The sequence below is a fragment of the Microcebus murinus genome, chromosome 15 (assembly GCF_040939455.1).
Source record: "Microcebus murinus isolate Inina chromosome 15, M.murinus_Inina_mat1.0, whole genome shotgun sequence".
Taxonomy (NCBI): Eukaryota; Metazoa; Chordata; class Mammalia; order Primates; family Cheirogaleidae; genus Microcebus; species Microcebus murinus.
Window position 1 is genome coordinate 34,065,508 of NC_134118.1, and position 21,254 is coordinate 34,086,761.

The 21,254-nt window shown below is 34.9% G+C and overlaps 1 protein-coding gene across 1 annotated transcript in view; it reads left to right on the plus strand.

Annotated features, from left to right (window-relative positions):
- The first annotated feature begins 2,802 nt into the window (after positions 1-2,802).
- The window catches only part of ASIC5 (acid sensing ion channel subunit family member 5), a 29,841-nt gene continuing 11,389 nt past the window's right edge, over positions 2,803-21,254 (plus strand). Inside the window, exons 1-6 of the mRNA XM_012783583.2 lie at positions 2,803-2,893; positions 5,342-5,648; positions 14,134-14,371; positions 17,344-17,469; positions 19,255-19,404; positions 20,330-20,477. Of these exons, the coding sequence (XP_012639037.1) occupies positions 2,854-2,893; positions 5,342-5,648; positions 14,134-14,371; positions 17,344-17,469; positions 19,255-19,404; positions 20,330-20,477 (1,009 nt within the window). The 5' untranslated portion in view covers positions 2,803-2,853. The remainder of the gene's footprint in view (positions 2,894-5,341; positions 5,649-14,133; positions 14,372-17,343; positions 17,470-19,254; positions 19,405-20,329; positions 20,478-21,254) is intronic.

A 21,254-nucleotide genomic window follows, 5' to 3' on the forward strand; every position in this document is an offset into this window, starting at 1 on the left:
AAAGATGACCATTTTTATACCTTTAGGTATATCAATTCAATAGAATCAAAATTTTTATTAAAACTCATAAGAATTTTTAAAAATAGATTTAATAGGAAATACTTGAATAACATACATTTATGTATCTTTATAACTGGTACTGGGCCAAAATAAATATATTTCTTTAGCATATATTGCTTCTTAATGTTGCTTATACTCTGAATTCAAATGCAAAGTCTGATAAAAGGTTGGTTGGCTTTTCTTTCCACTTTCTTTTTCCATCTTTTGCATTTATCACTATTAATGAGTCTTTTTTTTGATGCTGATACTACTTGTGCAAGGATAGTGGATAATAATAATTCATAACTCTCTAGATTCTCATGGATTTGGTTTTGTCATTTAATTGCCCCCCTTTATATGTGTATTTATGTGGGATATTTGGGAGACAGGGAAGGAATTTGAAAATCTATCTTTCATCACATATACTTACTATTCAAATCAACTGTAAAGACCGGGAAAAGTTGAAGAATGGAAAGTTGGAGCTTTCATATTTCTTTTTAATGAAAACAATAATAATAAATTTGGACTATAAATGGAAAAACAAGTTACAACTATGAAGAGAATCCTGGGCTTGGATTTCAAACAAGGATAAGGGAAAATGGAAGGAGATTTCCCATCTAGACAGAGAGGATGGGATTCAAATTTACTAACCTCACTAATAAAGTAGAGGTGAGAGGGAAGTATTTTTAAAACCGAAGACAGAAGGAGATAAGGCAACAATGTTGGGAAGTTCATTTTAAGGTAAAAGAGAAATGGGGAGTTATCAGATCAATGTGAGCAAGAGCAAATATTTTTATTGTTTTTAAATGTCACGGAAAAGTGAAACAAGTTTGAGCAAATAAAGTTAAGAGGAAGCTCTCTTTTCTTTTATTTTTTGTTTATCTAATAAAGGATAGGAATTAGAGAGATCTTGCCTTCCTTCCTTCCTTCCTTTCTATCTTTTCCACCCTTTTTCCTCTACTGCTCAAGGGCACTATGGGGAAATATCAGAAGGTTATAGCCCAGAAGAAAGAGGAGGTGAAGTACAAGTGAAAACAGTAAAGGAACTTTAAGCAAATTTGTACTTATGCCTGAGGCTTGGTGAAGTTATGAAGCAGATAAAGTGTGGCTTTGGAAGGCTGCTTTTCCCTTTATTTTTCTTCCCACACTTCCCTATCCATAGTTACCCATCTCCCTACTCTCTTTATTATCAATACATTGTACTTCCAGCCTGGCCTGCTCTATCCGGACTAGCCTTATTTCCTATGGTCTGTCCCAAAACGTAAAGCAACTAATTACACTCTCTTAAACAGTGAAGGCCTACTGAACACACTATTCTTTTTATTCATTTATTTATTTATTTTTGAGACAGAGACTCACTCTGTTGCCTGGGGCAAGTGCCCTGGAGTCAGCCTTGCTCACAGAACCCTCAAACTCCTGGGCTCAAGTGATCCTCCTGCCTCAGCCTCCCAAGTAGCTGGGACTATAGGCACTAGCCACCATGCCCAGCTAATTATATTTTGTTTCTATTTTTAGTTGTCCAGTTAATGTTTTTTCTATTTTTAGTAGAGATGGGGGTCTCACTCTTGCTCAAGCTGGTCTCAAACTCTTGAACTCGAGCAATCCACCTGCCTCAAGCTGCCAGAGTGCTAGGATTATAGGCACGAGCCACTGCACCTGTTTCTATTTTAAATATATCACTTTGTACATCATAAGGGCACCACAAATGCTTGTGGAAAGTTGATAGAAGAATAAGAGGAAGGAAGAAAAGCAAGAAAGGAAGGGTGAATAGGTTAAGTTGGTTGTTATTCCGCTCAGGAGGACCTGAGTTTTAAAAGACTATTCTTGAAGTCATAATTTAATCCCAAAGAAGAGATCAATTAATGCAAAAATTCACATATCATGAGACTCTGTTCCTGAAATCTAGAATGTGATGTTTGGAGAAGTATACCCAGGTCCCTTCACTTGTATCACTTGAAATTTTCTAGTTTGCCTCTAGATGAGACTAATTTCAACTTACATTACAGAATTTCCAAGTTTTCAAATATATGTAAAACATATGTAACCACAATAATAGTGGTTAAATGCTTGTAAAATGCTATGGCAACGATAACAGGCTCTAAGTAGAGATACATGCAATTCCTGAGTTCTGTTAAGAGATGCTGCCATTTATACATAATAATGCACATACTCCAGTTTATTATTTAACAGAATACATTTGAACAATTTTTCAAAAGTTTCAATATGAAAAAAATGATTGGTCTTTATGTTTTATTAGGTTTGTATGCTTTCAGTAATCATTTCTTCCTGAGGAAATATTTCCAGGTGTTTTATTTTGTCATTTGTATTGGCTAATCTTTCTGTTAGAAACAGCTTTATCTGTTATTAAGAAAGAAAATTCAACAAGGAAAAGATACCTTTCCCTTTCCAACTGCATTTGGATTCAAAGTTGTATAAAGAGAAATGTGGAGAAAAAAGCTAAGGAGACTCTCCCGGGGTAGTGTCAATTAGCCAGATCAGAGGCCGCTGGAAAACCACAGGTGTTTGCTAGAGATTGTCCCTTTAATTCTGAGAAAATGGTTCCCTAATGATACTTTTTGTTTTTCACTCTAGGATAGCTTGTCATTGGTACATAAATGCCCATAGCTGGTTCTGTCAACATTTTTGCTTTGAAGATTATGTGCTTTATGAGGCAAAACATAGCAACACAAACATTTAAATTGCCCCCACATTTTACAACCTCAACAGTTGTGTTTTATATAAAGGTCACAAAATGAATATTGTATTGATGACAATTGGACATACCCTGAGGACTTCTGCTCCCTGAAATCACGAATGGAGCAGATTGAGAAATCAAAAGCATATGCTGAAAAAGGTAGGTAAAGAGTAAAATCCTCAGAACAGTGACGATTTTCATTCCTACAGTCTAGAAATAAGCAAAGGGAAAAGGTACTTATTTCTTCATTTTGGAAATTTGATTTCCAATATTACTTGGCTACAATATAAGTAATGTAAGTTTTAAAAAAGAATAATATAGTTTTAGTTACTTAGGAAAACAGTAATGTGTATGAGGGACTCAAAAATAGTTTTAAAATATTACCAAATGCTAGAATCTATTTTTTGTTTGTTTTGTTTTGTTTCATTTGGCCTCTATTTATCATGTGCCCACAGATTTTATTTAAGATACAACAAAACTTGTTCAGTGTTCCTCAAAGTGCTTCAATGTAAGGGTGACTTGTCATAATGATAGAGTCGATGTGTCAGTCAGGAAAGCAAGAAGTTTCTTTGCAGACTAGTGGGCCATTTATTAAAACAATACTAACCTTCCTGACAGTCATATTTTACCTTGTTTCTTCACTACCCATCTAAAATAATAATTGAAAAAAAATTCTATTAAAATCCTAACAAATAGCTGAGAATATTCCAGTAAGGCCAAACCAATTGTCAAGGAGTAAGTCTATATTAAATGGGCTGATTTCCAACAGATAGACTTGAAATTTATATTTTTCAAGGTAATGCTTGCAAACAGCCATACTTTACTTGGCCAGTTACTGGTTACTACTCTTCCCCTTCTAATTGCTTTGATTCCTGTAGTAAAAAAGGTACAAGTTGCCATGAAACTGTGTAATCATTTTATCAATGAATTCTTCACATGTGTTTGTAAGTAATGGCTAAAGAATATATACACAAAAGAGCATAATTATATTTATTCTTCTAATTATTAATAATAATCTTTTCATGTTTCTAATTTTGCTCTGTTACTTTATAAATAAATGCTCCCTAATTTGATACCAAAAAGAACATTATGTGGGTGCTATTATAACATTTTAGTCCAACTTCAAGCTAATCGTATTAATACAAACCTTCCTGCTTAGTGTATAGTTTCTGTAAAATAATCCTAATATAACTTATAAGTATGTTCCAACACTGCAAGTTAAATGGACTCCCTTAGAAAACATTGATAGGTACCTTTTATATATCATTTATATATCTCATACCTGAAAAAAAGCTTAGCTAATTGGAGATTTGTGAAGTATCAAATGAAGTATTGATTTCATGATAGAGTTTGAAACCTTCTGAAAATAAATAAATGCTGGATAGCTGACAAAAATAAAACTTTTTGAATGAAGCAAAGGATATAAAAGTTAACTCACCTAATTATGAGCATTTATGAGGCCAGTAAGAACATATTTTCTTAACTGAGAATTTTAAACAGTTTTCAAAAACTCCTGAATATTTTACTGTTTACCACATCACTACTAAATTAGTAGCATAATAAAAATAGCTAACACTCTTAAGTAGATAGCATCATCTAGATAATGTGCTTATGATAAAACCTCTCCAGGTATTATTATATTTAATGTTTGCAACAAACTTATGAGACTGATACTATTGTTGCCATTTGACAGAAGAGGTATATGATTCATGAACTTGGCTAAGGCTGCATAGTCTGTAAGGCACAAAGACTAAACTGAAAGCTAGATCTTCCCCTTACAAAGCCCATCTCCTCCTCGTCACTGTATGACACCCTTCCCTGCGCAAAGGGATTCTTTGCATCTTCTCTCATGGACAAATTTTTAAAAAATTAAACCAAAAGAGAATTTGAATATGTTATATGTTGCCAAAAATATTTTATTGTACTCTTCACTGGTTCTTACCAATTTCAATTAACCCTATTTGACTGGTTAGTGATAGTCTTGAAGGGATGAATTCATTTCCTACAGATGTAGAAAATAGATTACTTACAACTTTTACTTTAAACATTCTGACTAAATAACCAACAGAAATAAAATAGTTGTATATCAAAGCATATAAAGTATGGAAGTTACACTCACTATAAATTATAGGACAATTAAGGACAATCATAGGACAATTAAGATTCATTAAAGAACAGATTGCTTTTAGCCCCACTAATGACTCTCAGAAGAATAAGCCTGATTTTGTTCATGACATCTAAAGGAGAAAGAGTATTTTAAAAATTAAGGCTAACTTTTTAAAGTTTATGAGTTGTTGCAAACAACCCATTCAAGGTGTGTTGATTGGGAAGCTGGAAGTAACACATTAATATGCTGCCCCAATAAATTTGCATTAATCATATGTATTCTATGAATAGCATTAGCATATTTTCAATAGACTTGTGTGGCCAACACTTATACTTCTTGATTCCTGAAGAAACCGTCTAACACATGATGAAGTTTGAGTTCTTATGAATTACACATCAAAAGGATGACCTGTTTAAACTTATGTGAATTGTGTTTTTTGGATAGCATTAACGTTTCCTAACTACTTTTTTGTTTGATTATCTTATGGGCAAAATCTTAAGGACTCTTAGCAAAAATAAAGCTTTGCCTTTCAAAGAAGCCACTGCCATCTCCCACCTACCGAAAGAAGTTTGACCACGACTTTGCCATCTCCACTTCCTTTCATGGGGTACACAATATTGTTCGGAATAAGAGCAAAATTCGCAAGGCGATCTGGTTGATGGTGGTCCTGGGCTCAGTCTCTCTCCTGGTATGGCAGATCTACAGTCGCCTGGTCAACTACTTCACATGGCCAATCACAACGTCCATAGAGGTTCAGTATGTGGAAAAGATGGAGTTCCCAGCTGTGACATTTTGTAATTTAAACAGGTAAAAAGTTCCCTTTTAATAATAATCAGTCCTTACAATTTTGCTAGTATAACTTTTCTTGAATGACTAACCCAGAGTTTTTGTATGTGTTATGTCACTTCTATAAAACCACTGAAGTTCTTAAATTGTACTTACAAGCATGAATTTAGGGGAGCAAAGAAGCTAATTGATTTTTTTTTCACCTATTTTCCTTTTTTTCTTCCTTTCTTCCACAATTATATGCTAGGTAACACACCCAACCCTATGGCTAATGAGATATAAAAGTCTTGATCCCTGCACTTAAAAAGAAAAGCATAAACAATCACAATACAATATAATAATTGCACAATACAATAAGCTATGTGCAAGGTCTCTGAAAGCACAGAGAACAAAGTGATAGTCTCTAGCTGGGGTGTTATGGAAGTCTGAATAATAAAAGATGACCAGAGGTGTGTAGGTGGAGATGAACAAAAACTGGAAGAGGGAACTATGGTTCAAACAAATAAAGATATAAAATGTTCTAGTGTACATGTGAGGAGATATTTAATGTAGTAGAGGGTCAGCTCCATGAGTATGTGATCTATTCAGTTACACAGGATCCTGGGCTCGAAAGAGTTTTACACTTGTTTTAATGCTCTGCTGCCACTGTCTTGAGTTCTTGACTACAACTCACTCCAGAAAACTGCAATCCATTGACTGGATTGTGCACCGAGTGAGCTGTGAAGAGGGTAGCTTTCCCCATGCCACCTCCCAGGCAAAGCCTCATAATCACCTATAGTGAGGGCTGAAAGATCACAAATAGGAATTTTGCCTGGGGGAGGAAGGCTCCTTAAATCCCACCACTTAGCTATTTGATCATAGACAAGTGACTCAATCTTCTTAGTTTAAATTTTAATATTTATAAAATGAGATAAAATAATCTACTTCACATAGTTTTTGATACATTAGATGAGGTAGTACATACTCCATTTTGTTTCATTCCTGGGGCATTTCTAGACCAAGTGCCCAATATATAGCAAATATCACAGCCTCTGACTGTTAGTATTTTAAGAACTGAAGATATGTATCAAAGTCCCAAAAAGAAAAAACAAATTAACTCTCCCTCAAAGAGATTTCCAATACTATTGCCTCATACTATTTTAAATGGTATGTGTTCTAACAAGCACAAAGATTGGCTGTGGGTATCCTTGGTTGAAAGAAAATGCAGATACCACTTGCAGAATAACAATGTGAGGAGGTCCACAGACTCTATCCCTCCACCCCCAAACAACCATAACTGGTGAAAATTTATTTTAGGAAAAAAAGTAACACAAAGTATTTGGAAATTGTCCTAAGAGAATACAGCAAAGAAAGAAATATTTATCCTTTCTATTCAAAGAACATCTACTAAATCTCAATAAGAACAGTGAGAGACTATAGAACATGAACAACGAACCTCTTCCTCTCTCCCTTTTCTGTCTCAGCATGACAGGAGCTGCACTCTAGATGGGTTTGGCCAATAATACAGGGATCCCTTTCCCCTCAGCTACCAGTCAAGGGCTACAGGGTGTCCTTGGAGATACAGGCTGCCTACATGTCTCATCCAATATGGCTCCATGTTGCAGAGGCTAAATTTCAGATGAATGTTGCTGAGAAATTGGGATCACCCTCCCTCCATGTGACTCCCACTTGTAGAGTGAAGGCTATACCCCAGGAATGGTAGGCTGAGAATACCCAGTCACTCTCATCCCTGCCTGTTCATACGTGGAGGTTTCATACTGTGAGAAACAAGGTCAGAAGAACAGAAACCACTGACCTATCCAGAACCCTGCATGTAAAATTTTTCCCAGGAGGAGAGGCTTTGAAGTTCTCCCTGAGGAAATTTACTTTACTTATAACAGAGCATAATGAAGTTCAAGCCTAAGGGCACTCTCAAAAACAATTTATATTTTGGTGGTAAGCAATGAACAGGGCACTGAGAGCTTCATGAAATCAACAAGCTCAATCATTGCTTACCAGTGAGAATCCAGGAAACAAATACCCAGGATGGGCCATTCTCAAAGACTGGACTCAAAATTACTCCTGCAAAGGTGCTCAAATTTAATTAGATCAGACTGTGGAGCAATTTATGACCCATAATATTTTTAAAACAGTAAAGCCAGCAATAGCCTAACACCTAGGTGTGATACCAACAAAGACAAATAGCTGAACAGAGAGATTAATAAAAGAGACAGTCAGATATGCCTGCTAGAATAACTGCCATTAAAGGATTACTGCATCCATGCTCAAGACTGTTCCCACTAGAAGTTACATGAGAGACTTCAAACTGTGGGAGGAAATAGACTTTACCAGAAAAGTCCACTCAAGTAAGTAAACATGTAAAAAAAATAGCATCAGCAAGCTAAGGGCAAGGGGAAATTAGTATAGCGAGTGGAATAAGTTCTCCCCACCATTTTTGTCTACTGGAACCTCTGAGTGAACTGATTTGAATTTTAGGTCATTGCTGATATAATTAGTTAAGATGAGGTTACACTGCATTATGGTGAGTCCTAAATTCAAAGACTGATATTCTTATCCGAGAGGAGAGGGCACACAGAGATACAGGGGGAAAGGCCATGGGAAACAAAAGTACAGGTTGGCATTATCATGCACAACCATGGAATATTTGGGGACAAAAGACATGCTACATATATAGATCAAAATGTAAAATAGGAGACGTAAATCTAACTATATCGATAATAAAATTAAATTTGAATGGATTAGACAATCCAAAGGGCAGAGGTTATCAGACTAGATTTAAAAAAACACCAACTATATGCTGTACACAGGAGACATACTTTAGATTCAAAGATGCAAACAGGTTAAAAGTAAAAAATGACAAATGGTATATCATGCAAATAGCAATGATCAAAAAGCTAGACTGGCTAACTTAATTTTAGATAAAATGGACTTCTAATCAATATATGTTACTAGGCATAAAGATTTCCATTTTATAATGACAAAATTTTCAATCTATCAGAAAGATATAATCCGGTCTATATAGTTGAAGTTTTCAATACCCTACTTTCAGTAATCAATAGAACAACCAGGCAGAGGCTCAGAAAAGAAACAGAAGACTTAAACATCCTTATAAGCCAACTAGACTTAACAAACATCTGTAGAACACTCTAATCAACAATAGCAGAATCACATTCTTCTTATGTGCACATGAAACATTCTCTTAGGTAGACCATTTAGGAAGCCATGAAATAAGGTTCAATAGGTTGAAAAGATTTTAAATCATTCAAAGTATGTTCATCAATCACAGTAGAATAAAATTAAAGATCAATTATTGAAACAAATTAGGATATTTATAAATTTGTGGATATTAAACAACATACACCTAAATAAACAAGTCAAAGAAGAAATCACAAGGGAAATTAGAAATTCTTTCAGATGAATAAAAATGAAGACACAATATACCAAACTTATAGGATGAAGCCAAAGCAGTTCTCAGAGGGAAAGTTGTAGTTATAAATACCTAAAGAAAACATTTAATACTCTATGATCTAAGGACTTATGTAAGTTTTAGTATGAAAACCTAATTCATCTTGCATAGCTCAAATCTCAAATCAATCATTTCAGCTTTTGTTTTAGATGGTGGTGTCCTAAAAAAGTGATAGTGTTTTCTAGCTCAGTTATATACAATAAATGGCCAGAAATATCTTCAACTCCCAAAGTCTAATTTTATAGATAGATACTTTGGATATAAATTCTGGAGCATCATAGCCAACACTATTCAGTAAATTAATGACAGACCAGAAAAAAACTCAAGCAATTTTTTAGTTCTCAAAGCCAATGGTCTGTATTTTTTTTTATTTCAGAATATTATGGGGGTACAAATGCTTAGATTACATGTAATGGTCTTTAAACATTTCAGCTTATGTGCCATATAAACAAAACTATATATTTAACTTGCACATGTTAAATTGGTATCTAATTTTTTTTTTTTTTTTTTTTGAGGCAGAGTCTCACTCTGTTGTCTGGGCTAGAGTGCTGTGGCGTCAGCCTAGCTCACAGCAACCTCAAACTCCTGGGCTGTAGCAATCCTTCTGCCTCAGCCTCCCAAGTAGCTGGGACTACAGGCATTTGCCACCATGCTCGGCTAATTTTTTCTACGTATTTTTAGTTGGCCAATTAATTTCTTTCTATTTTTAGTAGAGCCAGGTCTCACTCTTGCTCAGGCTGGTTTCGAACTCCTGACCTTGAGCGATCCACCTGCTTCGGCCTCCCAGAGTGCCAGGATTATAGGCGAGAGCCACTGCACCTGGCCAGTATCTAAATTTTTAACTATAACTTTCAGTAAGTTTATTTCTAATGTTTAAGACATGAAAAATATGATATTTTATATCAAATTATATTATAAATATTATATGACAAACATTGTATAATATAAGATATGTATTTATGAGAAAATAGGATAAAGATTTACTTTTATAGAAACAAATATTTCATACAATTTCATAATATTGTAACTACTTTATCTACTGAAACACACTGGCAGAAGCCACGTAAAACTTTTATCTGTGGACTTTAATCAAATATTCAAAAATCAGAAAGTCTTACCAAATAACCTAGTTACATTTAAGATAACAAATTTTATTATACTACTTCAGACTTTGTCAATTGAGAGGATTCCAGCAAGAGCTCAAATACTCCGTGTCTAATGCCAAGCTTCACCCTGACAAGGAATGTGTATGACAGGGCAAGACAAGGTTTAAGGAGTCTCGATGAATTCTTAGATGAGTCTCCCAAAGCAAACTACAATTCAATTATGCACCTCTGTGTTCGAAGCCCTGAGGTTGTTACATACCAATATGCATTCTATGCTAAGGTTTGTTATGGGTGACAAGTTAAAACTCTCATATATGGGAAAAGAACCATTATGAAAAGAGGATCTGAAATTTTATTTCATTAAAATTCTCTGTGCCTAATAACACTCAGACGTATGCACATCTCAGTTTGAAGACATGGTTCTAAACTGCACTGTCTCTAATTTACTTGAGAAGAAACAAAGCTTAATATTACAATGTACTTTAAGTTTCCAAGTTAAGGACTGGAAAGAAGTCTGCTGATAGATCCCAATTCCCATATATCTGTTGAACTACCTTAACAGCAGAAAATGGATATTTGAGATAAGGAAACTTTGTCAATGAATTTGGATTTTTAGAAAGGGTTTACTTTTTACAATAGGTGTCAGGGGCCTATCCAGTATATGTCAGAACAGATCATTTTTTAACACTCCCCTCCTCTACATGACAAAATTATTTTCAGTAATAGTCATGAAATTAAACAAATGATAATAATAATGGCCCGTATGGATTCATGCCAATAAAAATGTTAAAAATTAAAATAAGTTTGCTATAAAAATATGAAAAAAGTAATGCATTAATACTTTTTAATACTTATGTCCCCTTTTGGGAAAACAAAAAGGAAAAGCTTTTTTGTCTTTTGCAGTAATGAATAATAGCATTTTCATTGCTTTCATTTTTTTAGCCTTTCTTTTTCAATATTTATCAGCAACTTCATCAAAATTAACTTGTTTCATGTATTCATATTTCATAGCACAGTCAGATTTGTCAGTCTATTTTCATTCATAGTTGATTAAAGAATATTTAATTTTAATTTTGAAAAGTTTCTTTCACATGAAGCTATGGTTATACAAGTAGGAAGACAAACTCACTCCTAAGGATATATTTGGCAGAGATTCATAAAAATGAATTTCATAGAAAATTCCAGAAAGTGTAATACTTTTCATGATCTGCTACATGGAAACATGTATATTTCCTTGACTCTATGATGCCCATTTAAAAAATTCTATTGCAAGCCGGGCACGGTGGCTCACGCCTGTAATCCTAGCACTCTGGGAGGCTGAGGCGGGCGGATTGCTCGAGGTCAGGAGTTCGAAACCAGCCTGAGCAAGAGCGAGACCCCGTCTCTACTATAAATAGAAAGAAATTAATTGGCCAACTAATATATATATAAAATTAGCCGGGCATGGTGGCGCAAGCCTGTAGTCCCAACTACTCGGGAGACTGAGGCAGCAGGATTGCTTGAGCCCAGGAGTTTGAGGTTGCTGTGAGCTAAGCTGACGCCACGGCACTCACTCTAGCCTGGGCAACAAGCGAGACTCTGTCTCAAAAAAAAAAAAAAAAAAAAAAAAAAATTCTATTGCAGAAATGATAATATACCTTATAGTTGGTATATATTTAATGTATTCTTTTTCCTTCAAAGGCTGTTATTTAATCTATGATGCATCAGTGCCATTTTAGGCATATTCATTATATGTGAAAGGTAATCTTTTTGGAGTGTGAAGTATAATGGCTTAAATCATTTTTATTAGAGCTGGAAAAGACCCTAAAACATTCAGTGGTTCACTTGTGCACTACTATTTACTTTACTGATAAGACAGCTGAGGTCCCGAGAAATTAAAAGAATTATTGTAAGTCCCATAGCTAATATATTCATGAGCAGAATAAGGGAACTTCAGAATAAGGCAGCAAGGAGGCAAAGTGCTGATTTTTTAGAAATAATATACTATTTTAACTGTCATTCTGGGTTGGAGGAAATTCCATAGTTGCAAGGCTTTGGAGCCAATCCTAGGTATTGTCAGTCATTCAGAGTTAGAAACCTGAAGTAGTTTAGAAGTCCACCCCTCAATAGAGGGTCAACACTGTGCTGCTCCCACAAATCTGTTGTCAATGCAAACTGTTAATGCCACAAAAGATCCCAGAAATGATTCTGACCAAGATCCACTGTAGTTAGGTAGAATATCACCATGACAGAAGCTTAACAGTGGCACAGAATGGGGAAGCCAAAAGAGGATATTTGCAGGGTTTTATGACCTGGGCTGGCCTTGCAAGGCTTAGAGCTGGTAATATCAGGTGTTATATTAGATGCTGATCAGAAAAACAGTCTCTCATCTCTTAATGCATATGTAATGTCGGTTTGGGTTTTTTCCTCCATCTTTTGTTTTGTGTATACCCTACCTTGACTGAGAAAGGATTTAATATGGCCTGTATCAGAAAGAAAAATTATACATATATTTATTATATATAATATATAAATATATATAAGTAAATATTTTTGTATGATAAGTAAAACTTATATAATATAAAGTGAAAATAAAATCTGAGACATCAAGAAGGTCCAGGCAAGAGACGCAGACCATGTACCCCATACAACCACCAGGAGTGGACTACACATTCTGTTCTGTGCTTTCTTGCAGCAAGTATGAAGAGAGAACATTTGTTCATTTTCAAAATTTATAACATCCAAAATATGAAAGTACTGGTCATGTTTTGAAAGGAATGCAAGGCATGCAAAATAAAGACCCATACATAATGCAAAGCAGACATTGCTCAGCAAAATAAGAAATGAAGAATTAGAAAGTAGTATAGTAGTTGGATTAAATAGATCACTTCTGCTTTGACTGCCAAAAAATACTTTGACACGAATGAATGAATACTTACCTAACCCTTGCTATATTCCAGTCACCTTCGTAAATTAGGAAAATATAATTAATGTAATCATCAAAATAACATTTTGAGGTAGGTTATATTAACACACGCTGATTTTACAAGGAAACTAAGTCCCAGGGAGATGCAGAAATTTGCTATCACACCATTAAGTGGCTGTAACAATTAGGCTTGACTGGAAACAGAATCATTATGAGTGGCAGAGATAAAGGGGTATTATAAAGATTAAGCCCCGCTCAATAATGTGAGCTGCTTAAGCAATCTTTGTAAGTCTATTGCCTACCTTGAATTCCTGGTGCTGGGATTCAAGGCAGCAGGGTCAGCAGCAGAAGGGAAAATGAATGTGAAGTTGGGGAAACAAATACAAGCTGGAAATGTCTGTCTCTTTATCACTACCTCCAATTCCGATGGCACGGTGACCTGCAGGCTAGTTGGCACCTTCACCAGGTTGCCATCTCACTAACCCAGGATTTGAGGAGGCTAAAGGCTAATTTGCTCAGACAGGAGCTGGAGGAACTATGGTGCCCTAGATCAGCAAGTCAAGTGAGCAGAAGAACTGCAATGTGGGTAAACTACCTCAGCTTCTGTGCTACAGTGAACTTCAGAGTGTAACCAGATACATACAAGGATTAGACAGCCAGGAAATACAGTTCCAGCTTAGCTAAGCAGATGCAAAACAAAGCCACTCACAGGAAATCTGACTTTTAACTATATGTCCTTAACAACTACACATTCATACCTCATCCGTTAAGTTGGGTCTTGAAGATCCATTAGGAGTTACCCGGACCATGATCTGGGAAGTATTCCAGGTAAATGAAACTATATGTACAAATATAAGATAAATTGCACAATATGTCAAAGACCTCTTAGGAACCAATTTTGCTTGAATGTACATGAGAGAGAGTGTAGGATATAAGAAGAAGCTGAAAGTGTCCAGATGTGTGGTCTCTGTCTTGTAGATAATTGAAAGTTTTTATTATTCTAACTATTGCCTTCATTCCTACTAATAGGTTCCAAACAGATGCTGTAGCCAAATTCAGTGTTATCTTTTTCTTGTGGCATATTGTGTCCAAAGTTCTCCATCATCAGGAAATCAGTGCCAATTCCACTGGCTCTGAAGAGGCTGCTGATTTTGTTAAAAGTCACCAAAACTTCAGCATTGCAGAATTTATCAGGAACAATGGGTTTTATCTCAACAGCAGCACTTTGCTGGACTGTGACTTTTTTGGAATGCCATGTGGTCCAAAGGTAATGATTTGATATTTCTTCAAATATAATCAATATAATAAGTTACTTTATTGTACTGTTTCGTCTTGAGATAAAGTTTACTCCCAGGGAGAATCAGTCTAAATTTGCTCAAAGATTGTATTTTACTAGCTCAGCCTTATGATATCAGGGGTATGGAATGTACATGAACAAATTTCCTCTTTCGAGAAGTTAGATAAGAAAAAATAGAAAACAGAAATCTTTGGTTGCCTTTCTTATATCATAATATTCAAAAACATTCACATAAGAGGATATTTGAATTCTTTTCATTCATCAACAAACAGCCTATTCCAAGATAGCATTTTTATTATCCTGAAGCATTTGTTTTTATGTTTGTGACATTGCATTAGAAGCTATGGAAAATAAAAGGACTCCAGCATTTAACTATGAAAATTATATGTAACAGATACGTGTTCACTCATAATACATAAAATCCTGTTCTTATTATTTATATATATAATTTACATTTAAGATACAATGCTGTATATATCTGGAATCTATTAATAAAGAGATGTGTAGGCAATTTGATTCCATATTTCCTGTATCAGCAATTCTACAGCCTGTGTTGTTATGGTGAGTCTAAGTCAACTTCACGAATTCCTCTTTCTGGGATACAATTGCTTATTCTTTTGGTAGACTCTCTTAGCACACAGTAAACAAAAAAGAAATGCCTGAGTGCCATTTGACAGAGAGAAAGTTTGGCTCTAAACTCTTCATTTAGAAACAAAGCTCTTCTAATGCTGTTTTTATCTATCAACATATTCGACTTACCACCTCAAAATTTCGCATTAGCAATGACCTTTTTAGTTCCATATTACAGAAACTCAATTCTGTAATAGTAAGCTGAAGAGTAAAAGTAATGAGTTTAATTAACTGGGAACTCTAAGAGTAGGGCTGGCTCCAGGAAATGCTGAACCAAGGCATTCCAAGACTATAATTAAGAGTCTGTCTGTTTCCATCCTGTAACTCTGGTTGGCTTCTTCCTGTATGAGTTCTCCCCACACAGAGCCAAGATGGCTGCTCGCAACCCTAGACTCTCATCATAGTAGTTTAGTGTTCCATTATTCACTTACCATTCCCTTAGAAGATGTTGATTAGTTCAACGACTTGTGACACGTATCAGTTCCTAAACCAATCACTGAGGCAAGAGGGCTGGGTATGAAGACTGGCTCAGTTTGTGCCACCTGCATACCTCTGCAGTGGTTGGATGGAGGAGGGGCAAAGGAGCAGAGTGACTGCCCCATCCCTGACCACACAGGATGGAAAAGGGGCGGCTCCTCAAAGAAAGGACTCCAAAGTAGTTCTCCACAAGTAATAACATCTGTTTCCATGAATATTTAGTGAAACATAAAACAAACAATATTTTATTGATACATAATATTTTACATATTTATAACGTATATGTGATATTATTTTACATGTACAGGATGTGTAATGATAAAGTCAGGGTATTTGGGGTATCCATGATCTTGAGTATTTGTCATTTCTATGTGTTGAGTATATTTAAAGTCCTCTCTTTTAGCAACTTTGAAATATACAATATATTGTTAATAACTGCAGTCACCCTAGTCTGTTATAGAACATTAGAACTTATTTCTTCTGTACAACTGTATGTTTGTACACATTCGCCAACGTCTCTGCATTTCCAACTCCCACCCACATGAATTTCACAGTCTTTGCGCTCGATCTGTAAATTGCTTTAGGCAGTATGGTCATTTTAATGATGTTAATTTGTTAATTATTTCAATTCATAAGCAAAGCATGTCTTTCTATTTATTTGTGTCCTCTTCAATTTCTTTCATCAGTTTTGTACCTTTCCTTCTAGAGATCTTTCACCTCTTCATGAAATTTATTCCTAGGTATTTTATTATATTTTTGGTAGCTATTGTAAATTAAATAGTTTTCTTGATTTCTTTCTCATCTAGTTCATTATTAGGATATAGAAATGCTACTGATTTTTACATGTTGATTTTGCATCCTGCAACCTTACTGAATTTATTTATCAGATCTAAGAGTCTTTTGGTGGAATCTTCAGGTATTTCTAGATATAAAATCATATTATCTGCAAAGAGGAACAATTTGCCTTCTTTTCCAATTTAAATGCCTCTTAGTTCATTGTTTTTTGGTTTTTTTTGCCTGATTGCTCTGAATAGGATCATCAGTACTATGCTGAATAGGAGTGGTGAAATAGGCATCCTTGTTTTATTCCAGTTCTTAGATGAAAGGCTTTTGGCTTTTCCCCTTTCAGTAGGATGTTAGCTGTGGGTTTGTCATTTATGGCCTTTATTATGTGAGATATACTCCTTTTATGTCTAGTTTTTTGAGATTTTTCATCATAAAGAGATGTTAAATTTTATCAAATTATGTTTTACATGTATAAAAACATGCTTAATTATATACAAAAATGTCTCATTTAAATAATCACAATCAGGCATGGTGGCTCAAGTTTACAATCCTAGCATTTTGGGAGGCCAAGGTGGGAGGATGATTTGAGGACAGAAGTTCAAGACCAGCCTGAGCAATATAATGAGACCCCCATCTCTACATAAAATATTTAAAAAATTAGCTGGGCGTGGTGGTACACGCCTGTAGTCCCAGCTACTTGGGATGCTGCAACAGGAGCATCACTTGAGCCCAGGAGTTTGAAGTTGCAGTGAACTATGATGACTCCACTGCACTCTAGCCCAGGCATCGGAGTGAGATCCTGTCTCAAAAACAAAAGCAAACTAAATAATCACATACAAATTGACTAGTGCATATTACAAAAAAAAAAAAAAAAAGAGAGAACTATCATTGTATGCACACATAAATCATCAGACTGTTTATTTTTTTGAAATTTCTGCATTCTTGTTCAGACATCTGTGATTTTAAAAATAAATTATAGCAATTCAACTTTAGAAGTAACAAAAATACCCAATTGATTGTGTTTTCTTTGGTTCATTTTTATATTGGAGGATTTTGCACATGTCTTCACTGAATATGGAAATTGTTTTACTTTCAATAATGGTGAAACTATTCAAGCAAATAAAAAAGTGAGTGTCTCCGGAAGAGGCTTAAGCTTGCTCTTCAACATCAATCAGGTATTGAATTGTCTGCAACCTACCCAGGTTCAAAACAAACAAAAATGGCAAGCAGTTTGATCAGAATGTTTTGCTTCATCAAATAGTTCCTAAAAGTTGCATATTATTTCATTGTTAATTTAGCCTACGGTCTCATGGATTCTGTATAAATACTGAGTTAGAGATAAAATAGGCAAAATTTTGAAGCATAACCTGGAAATTTTCCATTATTATAACGACAGGAAATGTTCATGCCACAAAATTAGGAAACCCAGAGATTTCTAAATTGCAATGTATATAGCTATTTTTAAGATAACTCTATATATTTAAAAATAATTTTAGAAAGATTTTCATGTAAATAAGGCAATATGCTTTAGAAAGCAACTATACAAACATTTTACAAACTGTAGAATCTATATCTGGAAAGGTGATGAAAAAAATAATTGCTATGTAAAGAATATTTTGTAAATAGACTTTGCCAAAGCCTAGCTTTTGGAAAGTTGTAACGGGCCTAAGAAGTTCTAAGTGTTCAGGCCTAGGAAGCAGATATTCATACACCTAAGAAATCCAGTGGTGTTATCTTCAAGGGTACCTAGTATATCTCTCACCTTCTGTCTTTCATAACCACTTCTAGAATTACACATTTAGAGGTATTCTACTCCATTACTGTGGTTTTATAAATGAGGATTCTGAAATGGTGATGGATTAAATATCCAAAAATCACATAATTGATGCCAAAGATAGGAAATAAACCTGATGTTCCCAAATCCTATGAAACTACCCCACCTCCCAGTCTGAGTGCATGAGGCCATTGGCTACTTTTAAAGAATTTTAAGGCACTTTTCATAGCTTCCTCCTGTATCCTCATTCAAGATATATATTTTGTATGTCCAAATACAACATTACACACTCCAATGCATGTACCTATGCATCCTTGTATATATATTTAATTAATATATTCAAGTCATTCAAATGTTAGTTACATGGTCAGTTTGAATATTAAATTATAAAGTTTATAAACTAGAATTTTCCAAATATTTTTAGAATGCAATTAAAATCTAAAAATTCAATGCAATGTACATAAGTAAATGGCACTGAGTTATTTCTCCAGTCTGGCAAGTTAAGTGTTTCTTAGAGGGTTATAACAGGCCCAGGAGTAAAAGAGTTCTGAGTTACAAATAGAATACTAAGCATGTTTATTAACTACAATTACCTACGCAGTTGACCCACTGACAGATAAATCATCATAGTCTCAAGTCTATCCCTTTTCCTTATAGCCTGAAATTACAACTAATGACAAGGTCACCAGAAATTTAGTCTTAAATTTCTTTGTCTGACATAAGATTTGTATAAAAAGAGTGCAAATCTTCACTTATATGGGAAAAAGAATTTGAATTCTAAATAAAGCCAGTGATATTAATTGCAAAGAAAAGAGGATCAGATAATTTTCTAAAACAAATACATCAAGAGAACAGCCAAGAAGTCAGTAATTAAAAGGTCACTAGGTGAAGAGAGGGCCAGAGGAAATAAGATCATTAACAGTCATCTTACATACTAATGGCATTTACCTGAGGTTAAAAATGACCCATGGAAAACTATCAAGGCCTTGAGCTGTAATTTGGCCATGAAAGATATATCTAGTTGTTTAATTTCAAAGTTCTTATATAAAAAGAGATTAAATTCTAACATAAAATATTGATTTTGGATATCAGATACTATCACGAGATGATAAAACTCAATCCTAAACTTGGGTTGAACTGATACAGTCAATTTGCAATTGAGGGGGGAAATGTACTTTTATTTCAGGAGGAATTCACTGACAACCCAGCTCTTGGTTTTCTTGACGCTGGGATCATCTTTGTTATCCATTCGCCAAAGAAGGTGCCACAGCTTGATGGCGTAGGCTTGTCAACACCTGCAGGGATGCACGCTCGGGTAACCATGCGCCAAATGAAGGTAAATGCTTGAAAGATGTGGAGTCTGAGGGAATTCGTTGGGATAGTGAATGCATGAAATACATAAATAATACTTTTCACTGGAAACCCCTTTCGTCCATGCCTTTAGAATATCACTGAAAAGTCCAAATTTCATTTCAGATTCTTTTTCTTTATATGGAGGCACATATTTAGTAGAAACAGTGAATTCACATATACAACATAAGTGAAAGCTGGGAAGCCTATGAAATCCAAGGCAACTTTAAATGCCAAATGTTAGAAATGGAAAGAGTCATTGAGTGTAAGGAGACACCTAAGTTGCTGAACTATGCTTTCTCAGTGGGACTATCTGGGAAGGAGACAATTAAAGCAGAAATAGCAGGAATCTTAGAGTCAGGCTGGTCTGACAGGTCTCCATTTGCCAACCATTTGTTCAGTAATTTCCTTAATTAGCTTCCTAAATTTACATCTCCTTTCTGCACAACTGGGGCAGAGGGGATATTTTCCCTTTATAGCAATGAACTGTAAGTGAAGTGCCATAAAGAAAGCACTTACCATTGTTGCCTGGCACACAGTAGGTTCTCAGTAAAGAATCTTTCTTTTTTCTTTGTGATTTTGGTTGCTGTTTTGTTGATGGGCTGATGAATTTGCCAACATGACATTTGCGTAAATGACTTTTTTTTTATGTGAGTTAATTTTTAAAATAATCTCTCTTTCTTAATTAGCATTTGGGATATATGTTAAAAGACCACTATTATATTAATTAATACTTACCTTCAGAGACATTCAGGTTAATTAAAGAAGGCAAAATAGGCAAATGTAGTCAATTTTTAAAAAAATCAAAGAACTCTGAGAGGAAAGTAAAAATGTGTATTAGCCTTTGTAGTGGAAAATGGGTGGCTTGACTTGGATAAAACTCCTGAACTGAATGTTTATTTTATCTTAAGACAGTTCATCAAGAATATCCTTGGGGAGAATGCAATCCTAACATCAAGCTGCAGAATTTTAGCAACTACAGCACTTCCGGTTGCTTGAAGGAATGTAAAGCCCAGCACATAAAAAAGCAATGTGGATGTTTGCCTTTTCTGCTTCCTGGTAAATATTGATGACTTTCCCCATATTTAATTATATTTACTTAATTCAAAACATATAAAATGAACATATCATTAAATTGTTTTCCATTCTTATGAAATTCTATGCTGGAAAATCGTCCACTTGCCAAATATAACCTCAAGAGAGAAATTTCAAATCATGAAATCATAGCAGAGATTTTCAGAAAAAAAAAATTGTGTTATCAGGGTTGGTCCCCAATTCTTATTCCCAAAGACTAAAATTAGATGATTTCAAATGTCTAAAATGGCACATCAATATTTTCTCAATTTTTGAAAGAAAAATGAGATTATGTATATGTCTTACCAATCCTTAAAAAGAAATCTTAGAAAATGTTTTTGTTTTTTTTTTTTGTGACTATAAAAGAGACTTCAGGCCTCCTTTGCATACAATTTAAAATATTTTTAGAACCATGGGTATGAGGCAAGCATCTAAGGGTACAATTGGGCAGCAGGGATAAGATCTGGATCTGCCAGGGCTGCTCAGCTCAGCTCAGATCCACAGTTTTTATCTTTGGGATCTTGGACATGTGACTTAACCCCTCTCACCTGCTGGAAGAAGTGGGGGTGGGGGTGGGAGGAGAATAATGTTCTTACCTTATAGGGTTATTGTAAAGATAAAAGGAATATGTGAGTGGTTTGAAAAGTGCATGGTGCAGAATATAGAATATAGTCTGTATAAATGTTATTAGTGTAGAATGGGATAGGCTTTAGTTTTAGGTGCTAGATGTAGATACAATTTGCATGTCCTCAATAATAGGAG